Source organism: Cyclopterus lumpus, chromosome 8, assembly GCF_009769545.1.
Source record: "Cyclopterus lumpus isolate fCycLum1 chromosome 8, fCycLum1.pri, whole genome shotgun sequence".
NCBI classification, from domain to species: domain Eukaryota; kingdom Metazoa; phylum Chordata; class Actinopteri; order Perciformes; family Cyclopteridae; genus Cyclopterus; species Cyclopterus lumpus.
Window position 1 is genome coordinate 11,810,017 of NC_046973.1, and position 8,798 is coordinate 11,818,814.

Genomic DNA, 8,798 nt, shown 5'->3' on the forward strand with positions numbered 1-8,798 from the left:
CTCAATGATACATAAATGTTTTTAAATATTTAAACCCTTAAACTTTATAGCTCATATGTGTTTCCGCCAAGTTCTGCTCATGTGCACACCCTTTTTGCACAATTTATCCCACATGTTTGTGTTCTCTGAGAAGTCGAGAATAAAGACATATTTTGAGAAAATAAATCTACCCACCCTATAGAACTGAAGCCAACAAAAAACACTTCTAGTAGGCAGAAATCTCACCATTGTCTACAATATAGCATCAAATAATCTTGTTATCTATTAAATAGCATCACATTGTTTACATATGAGTGGGCATCAAGGACGACTGAGGAGAAAACATGTCACACAGAATAAGGATGGGTTTCATTTTATCAATAATTACACTTATCGATACTGCATATCGAGTGGTTCCTTCTCAAAACTCTTATTGGTTATTTTGTGAGGGAAAAAAAAAAACGACAATTAAGAAAAGAATAGACATGTCTTTATTAAATTGGATTAATTGTATGTAAACAAATGTCTCGAGGAGCAATATTAAAAAGTTAAAAAATCTTTTAAATACATTTGCAGCTAAACGATTAGCTTTAATTCGCTAGTTCTTGTTTTCAAACGGTATGGCATTGCTACCGTGAGTGGGCGGCTGCTCGCCAAACAGGAGCAGCATTTCTGCAGACTTATGTTCTGCTGAATGGTTTGATAGAACTGCTGTGACTGAATCTACTGGAGTGAAATGTAGCCACACTTGTTTGTCTAATCATTGTCGGTGTGTGTGTAAACTGTAGTCAGCATACAAATCTAATAAACCTGCTTCCTTGCCCCTCTCAATAAATATGGCAAGCCTCTTCACATATTTGGCTGTGTTTTTAATTTATTTATTCAGCATTCTGAAAGATTCTTACTGCAATCATATTAGGATCAAGTGCTGGGCGAAGTAATCCTATCTGAACATATTTGACGTCTGGACAGCATCATGAATGTGTGACACCAGTTCTGTCTGTAGTTTTTGGGAGGGTAGCTGTGTTTTTTAGCAAAGTAAGAATGATAAAAAAAAGAAAGCTTTAGAGCTAACCCCATTCCTCAAAATAGAGGATGATTAAAAAGGTCCTCAAAATACCGCAAAAATGAAATTCTCACTGCAGCTTTGGTTTTTATGTTTTTAAAAGGAAGAGCGAAAGAAAAGAAGATGAAAAAAGAAATCCAGAGTAGGAAAAAAAGTCAATGCAGAGCAAAGATAAGGAAACAATATTGATTGATTCCTAGCAGAGTTAAGGAGCCACACAGCCAGCACCTGGGAGCTCCTTCAGGATCCGTGGAAAGAGTCGGGGAGGTTCTTGGCGTACTCCACCAGCTCGTAGGAATCTCTGATGTCTGCCAGACCGAACCAGAAGACGGTCCACGCCCCTTTAACAAAGCTGCCATCACAGTGTTTGAAGTACCTGGAGACAGACAGAGAGAGAGAGAGAGAGAGAGAGAGAGAGAGAGAGAGTTCAGGTACCGTTGTTTATTTTGAAATCTTGTCATAACAAGGCTAAGGGCTCGCAGTGCAGGTGTCTTCAAACGCACCTGCTATCTTGGTCTACGTCTGAGCAGTAGAACAAAGGAAAGTGGTGGGCGAGGAACATAGACCACAGACAAAAACTGTAATTCGATCTCAACCGGAACTTTGATTTAGGATTTGTATACATAAAGAGCACTACCGGGAAGCTCCAGAATGATATACAAACAAAAGGCAATGGACCCGCCCTTTAAAAGTGTTGACCTGCCACTTGAAACTGAGGTCCATATGTCTCCGGGTTACACACCAGTTCAAGTTTACCACACTTTTAGGGTTCTTCTGGGGTCACGGTTCCGCACGCGCACACGCACACACACTGTAAGTCCCTTCGGACAAATTAATGTGATGAAAATACCAACATGAGTTTTAAAACGTGTGTGCGTCTCACCAGGGGTTGATCCTGTTAGTAGCTCTAGACCTCCAGAACAGTTTGCCCAGGTCCTGTCTGATACATTCCCAGAGGATGTGGCTGGTACCCTGACCCTGCTTGCTGCTGCTCACCACAAACTTGTCGAGGTAGGGGGTGCCGCTGTTCACTTGCTCCATAGTGATGATGGCCGCCGCGCTGTAGCTGGAGGGACGGAGGGATAGAAAAACGTTCAGGAGAGAGGACAGGATGCCAATTGCATTGCTGACGCCGATCTGGTATTTATCTGTGGCAATTGTTTTGCACGCACCCTTCGGAGAGGTAGATGGAGTGCAGTCGTCCTTTCAGGGAGTCGATGTAGTCTCGCTTCAGAGTTTTGTCAAACGATGCGTTGATGAGGGCCAGCAGACGCTCTGCATCGATGCCGTCCATGGAGCTGTACCTGTACACACAGAACATTTATTTACTATAAAAGGCAATGGGTGAGTCAAATGCACTCTGTGCTCCTGTACTTTTACATTTAGAAGAAGAAGAAAGCAACCATGTCTTTGGGGCATTTAGGGTTATGTGTCTCGTTACCCGAGCATGTGTGACGAGTACTTGCCGATGTATGGGGTCTCCGTTTTTAAAGAGTGTCCCTGACCCTGTGCCACAAACACAGACAAAGAACAAGAATTTAGATGTAAACTCATTGATGATCATCACCACACACACACACACACACACACATATATATGTTCTAGTGCACTCTCGGGTGACACCTCAAAATAGACGCTCCCCCGTGCATTTAAGCGTGCGGGAGAGAGCGAGTGAGTCGGCGGTCTCGCCTCTGTGGCTGAACAGCTCGGTCAGCAGTGTGTCCGCGGAGGTGATCACCGCGGAGGACTCGGTCAGCAGCTGATTGAGCAGTCTGGCGATGGCCGTCACCCTGCGGTGCTCCGCAGCGCTCAGCCACGCCGCCGTGGACAGGCCGGGGAGGTCGCTGGGCAACGACACTATGTCCAGCACCTGTAGCACAAATACAAAGTAGGTATATATATACATATACACACACATATACTGTACATATATACAGACACATGCACTTTATATCTAGTATGTCAGTGGAAACTCAGTCAGAGCGTGCCTTGTTTTCTTGGCTGCGGAGGCCTCCCGAGTTGTTCAGGAACATGACTTTGTGGGGTTGCAGAGCTCGGGAGATTGCCGCCGTCACCTCCGTCTGTTCCAAAGCCACCGAGCAGCCCCTCTCGTCCCTCCCCACCGGGCAAACCAGTGGGATCGTCCCGCAGTTCAGGCTCCACTGGAGGAGGCTGGCATCCACGGCGACAGAAGGCGGAGCGCTGCGGGAAGAGGATGGCGAAGGCGGTGGTCAAGATGGATGTTAGGGTCAAGGAAAGCAGGTAAAAACAGATGCGTCTGTCCACTGTGAATTGATTTCAGCAGACGTTTTATGTTTTTCAATAACTTCATAATATTAATAACAAAATCTTGACATCAACAATCCTCTCGGGCCTCTTCATTCCCATTCAATTCCAGACAGCAAAGGACTCCTTTTTTTTTGCATGTGTAATCCTTGTGTTTAAGCTTGGTATTTCTGCTCCGAGTGCATTTTGGTAAACATAAGATTCAGCACTTTTGGAGCTTGACCCATACTAGATACTAAAAATCAAGATATATAAGCCTCTGCTGCATACATGTTGACCTCTATTTTTTTTTAGGGATGGGTATCGTGAGGTACTGATATCGCTACTCTTATCGGTTCGTTTTCTTTATCGATTTGAGACAACCAGAGTTCTCAGCATCTACTGGCATCACATGTAGCCTCACTTTGGATCTTTGATCTCACACTGAACTTCTAAAGTGCCGATAGCAGAACCGTTGACTTCTGACCTTATCGATAATCCAGAAAATGCAGTTTTCATATCAAAACGAGGGAGAAATTAGCTATATTTTACACAAAAACTCATACTGAGCAACCACATTCGGGGAATACATTTTCAGAGCCAGGTACTAAACGATAAGTGCAGGATAAGTCGAATTGGACAAGACTGTATTTCACATAGCAAGTCTCCCGTATGAATTGGTAAGTGGTAATCGGCGATTGGCTTGATGTATTCCCGCTTTTATACTTAAATACACTCTATTGTATAAACTGCATAAACTGCATAAACTTTCATTGCTATGCAGACGATACTCAATTATATCTATCGATCAAACCAGAGGAGACCAACCAGCTCGCTAAAATTCAAGAATGTCTTAAAGACATAAAAACATGGATGACCTGCAACTTCCTGATGTTAAACTCAGACAAAACTGAAGTTATTTTACTGGGCCCTGAACACCTCAGAGATCAATTATCTGGTGATGTGGTTTCTGTAGATGGCATTTCCCTGGCATCCAACACCACTGTAAAGAATCTAGGAGTTATCTTTGACCGAGACTTGTCCTTTAACTCCCACGTTAAGCAAATCTCAAGGATTTCATTTTTTCATCTACGTAACATTTCAAAAATCAGGCACATCTTGTCTCAAAAAGATGCAGAAAAGCTGGTTCACGCGTTTGTTACTTCCAGACTAGATTACTGCAACTCCTTATTATCAGGCTGCTCTAATAAGTCTCTTAAATCCCTCCAGTTGATCCAGAATGCTGCAGCTCGTGTACTCACAAAAACTAAGAAAAGAGATCACATTACTCCTGTATTAGCTGCGCTGCACTGGCTCCCTGTAAAATCAAGAATCACATTTTAAATTCTTCTCCTCACCTACAAAGCCTTGATTGGTGATGCACCATCATATCTTAAGGAGCTTGTAGTACCATATTGCCCCACTAGAGAGCTGCGCTCACTAAATGCGGGGCTACTTGTGGTTCTTAGAGTCCTAAAAAGTAGGATGGGAGCCAGAGCCTTCAGTTATCAAGCTCCTCTTTTATGGAGCCAGCTTCCACTTTCAGTCCGGGAGGCAGACACAGTCACCTCATTCAAGAATAGACTTAAGACTTTCCTCTTTAATAGTGCTTATAGTTAGGGCTAAATCAGGTTTGCCCTGGTCGAGCCCCTTGATATGCTGCCATAGGCTTATAGGCTGCTGGGGGATGTTTTAGGATACACTGAGCACCTATCTCATCTTCTCTCTCTCCTTATGGATGAATTTACATCTCTCCATTGCACCTTATTAACTCTGCTTCCTCCCCGGAGTCTCACATCTCATAGGGTCCATTGGACCTGGAGGTGTCTGATGCCTGGTGAGCCGGCCTCCCGCGTTGGCCCTGCTGATGCCCCGCCCCCTCCTCTCTACCTCCTTCTGTTTCATGGATTGGAGTTCCATTCATACATTGTCATATTCATGTAATGTGTTTATGTAACTTTGTAAATGCTGTTCATTCTGTACACATGACATCTATTGCTTCTGTCCATCCGGGGAGAGGGATCCTCCTCTGTTGCTCTCCTGAAGGTTTCTTCCCTTTTTTCCCTGTCAAAGGTTATTTTTGGGGAGTTTTTCCTGATTCGATGTGAGGTCCTGGGACAGGGATGTCGTATGTGTACAGATTGTAAAGCCCTCTGAGGCAAATTTGTAATTTGTGATATTGGGCTATCCAAAATAAACTGAATTGAATTGAATTGTATTTGAGCTGGTCGATGTCAGCACACATTCCCTATATTTACAAAATACAAATCCTATTATTAAAAAGAGGGTCCTATTTTCCCATGTGTCTGTGTAAGTGTCCAAACAAGAAAGCTGCAGCCGCTCAACGGGCTGCATCATAAATTGCTGGTTGCATTTGTAAGTGTCCCAACGACCTCATGGAAACGACACCCCGGTCGTGTGACTGGATGCCGGAAGACAACGGTGGAAAGGTGTTGTCTGGGGTTTGTTGCATCGTGGAACAGAAAAGGTGTGGCTTGGCATTTGTCTGATTTTCAATGCCGTGTCTGAATATTTAGCTGATTTTCGACAACGTGGACGAAGGCTGCGAGAGTCCTGAACGAAACTTCTCATCTCCATGATGTTGTCAGACACGTAGAACACCGATATGACGCCATCAGTGGCAAAAGCAAGTACATTGAGGGTGAGTTAAACCGAGCGATTACATTGCAGCCTGTACAAGTGTCCACCGACTCTCAAATGCATGTTTCACAAATATTCAAAATGTTCTGCGTGCATTTGTGAGTCTAATTTATTTGTAAATCCTTCTGTGTGCATTTGTAAATCGAACATATTTGTAAATTGTTCTGTGCGCATTTGTAAATCTGTGTGTTTGCATTTGTGAGTCTCTCTGCGTGCATTTGCAATTTTGAGACTGATCTGTCCCCAAACTCTCGTTCAATACCGGACCATTTGTGAAAAGTCATGGTCCCCATTAGTCACTAAGACACGCAAACACGGGGAGACAGGATTCAGGTTGAAAGTACTGAAGTTCCCCTTCGAGCACCAAAGTTCACGCATAGCAATAGTTTTCAAAAGGACGCCAACTCCAGGTCCGCTTGCTCGCTTTTTCTGGAATGCACTGACGACCGTGTGAACGCGAAGCTCGGTGAAAGGTTGGTATGGGAACCTTGAGTTGGGACTGTTATTGTCGCGTATGAGGATTCGATGTTTCGCCTACCTGCAGGAACGAGTCACCCTTTGGAAAGATTAAAGTGGAAGTCAAGGACCATCAGGTTACGGTTTGATAAACACGTACTGGTAAAGGGTAAAGAACATGAATGGCAACGAGCTACTGCAGGACTCTACAGTGTTTGGCTGCCCCTCACCTGCTCCCGCGCGGGGCCTCGCGGAGAAGGAGGAAGGACTCGGCGGAGAAGAGCGGCAGGACGGAGGCCGAGTGCTTCTGCATAGCCTCGGTCAGCTGCTGGCTCCGCTCCACCAGCCCCCGGTCGCACAGTGACCTGGCCGCGGGCTCGGCAGGCCCCGCCTCCTCGCTCGCAGATCGGCCCATCACAACCACGGGCTTCATATCCATACGCTGCAGGAAGGAGAGCCCGAAGGCCAGGCTATGGACCATTTCCCTGCTGGCAAACACGGAGCTGTCCACCTGGGGGAGACAAGAGACAATTCAATTCAGTTTATTTTGTATAGCCCAATATCACAAATTAGCCTCAGAGGGCTTTACAATCTGTACACATACAACATCCCTGTCCCAGGACCTCACATCGGATCAGGAAAAACTCCCCAAAAATAACCTTTCACAGGGAAAAAATGGAAGAAACCTTCAGGAGAGCAACAGAGGAGGATCCCTCTCCCCAGATGGACAGATGCAATAGATGTGTATAGAATGAACAGCATTACAGAGTTACATAAACACATTACATGAATATGACAATGTATGTAGACACAGATGGACGGAGATGCTCAAGACAAAAGGAGACTTTTGGGGTTGTCACTCCTAAACTTTGGGACTTCAAGACCCATGTTTAGACTTGCTTTATTTTGATTCTTAGTGTCTTTTGTGTTTTTTGCACTTGATGTCTGTTTTTGTACTTTTATGAAAGGTTGCTCTATAAATGACCTATTGTGTTTTATACAGTTACAGGTCGTGGTCCAGTGTGGCTTTATTTTCACTGTTTTTCATAAGATAGGTCTTCAGTCTTTTTTTGTGTCAAGTTGCTTCTTTTTTGGTAGTTTAAGGTAAATCCGATAAGATTTATAAACAAAGCAATAGTTTTGTTCCATTTTCTATGTATCGTATTAATTATGAAATATAATATTATTTGTTTTACTTCTATAAACTTTCTTTGAGTAGTTTCTTTTTTTTTTAAACATAGCTGTCACAAAGACAGTCATTTTACCAAAAACAAGCAAGAAAAAGCACAAGCAATTTTTTACTTTAAAAAGATAATGATAAATAATAATAAAAAAGACCAAACTAATTAATAAGGGCCTGCTATCTCATTTTCTAACGATCGGAAATGAGCCTCTATATATCCACAAACGTCGGCATCTGTTTAACTGAAGACAAGTGGACCCCGCCATACCTCCAGTACGGCAAACGCAGTAGACTGAGCCGAAGTCGCTCTCTGGAACTGGGTCAGCCAGTACCGAGCCTCTCGGGGGTTTCCCCCGACTTCGTTGAGAAAAGCCTTCACATCCCGGTAAATCAGATTCAGGTTGGTCGGCGCGTGTCGGTCTGCGGCGGGGAGACCTCCCAGCTGCTCCTGCTGGGCCAACGCCGCGGATTTTCCTCCCGTGCCGGCCGCGTCCGCGCTCATCGTTCGCCGCTGCGGACCGAACGTCTTCCGCTGGCCACCGGCACACCGAGCCAGCGACGGGCTCGACAGGTACCTCCCGGCCTTAACCATGGCTCGGCAACCGGAGGCGCCGCCGGTCACTTTGGCCATGTTGCTCGCGGAAGAGCTCTGGGTCCCCTTTCGGGCTGAACGCTGGAGTTTAGGAGAACCGCATGAGTTCTCCTATGGCCGATGGGAGCAGCACGAAGAGGGCTTCAAACGCGCTGCTGCGTCGGCAGTTCTCAGATTGCATCAGACCCGGGTATGGCGCGAGGGGGCGGCGGTTACCAGCTTTGTGTGTGTGTGTGTGGGGGGGGGGGAATACCCGCTTTGTGGTTTAAAGGGTTATACAGACCTCATTTACCTATTCATTCATTCAAACCCCATTGCACACGCGCTAACAAGTTAAACCACTTTTAAAGGAGTTTAATTGTGACTACAAAGCTCATGTTACAGAAATATGAACTACCATGTTACACAAATAATGTACCAGCTGCTTATTATGTCGCAACAGGTCTTTAGCCTTCATCGACCTCAGGGTAGGATTGTTTTACTCCAGTGCGGTGACATGTTGTATCGTAGCCTATTGGGGAAAGTGTTGGGACGTTGTTGTTTTTTTAACACAAGCTATCATATACATGTAAAACTACAGTTACATTGCAATGTAT

General features: G+C 44.9%; 1 protein-coding gene across 1 annotated transcript; it reads right to left on the bottom strand.

Moving 5' to 3' along the window:
- Window positions 1-447: 447 nt before the first annotated feature.
- Window positions 448-8,403, bottom strand: nags (N-acetylglutamate synthase). The gene is made up of 8 exons (XM_034539737.1): window positions 7,879-8,403; window positions 6,658-6,938; window positions 3,034-3,247; window positions 2,735-2,915; window positions 2,512-2,551; window positions 2,218-2,349; window positions 1,929-2,111; window positions 448-1,421 (listed from the first exon to the last, which is right to left on the bottom strand). Exons 1-8 carry the CDS (start codon window positions 8,239-8,241, stop codon window positions 1,286-1,288), a joined length of 1,530 nt encoding a protein of 509 aa, XP_034395628.1. The 5' UTR covers window positions 8,242-8,403; the 3' UTR covers window positions 448-1,285.
- Window positions 8,404-8,798: the final 395 nt, after the last annotated feature.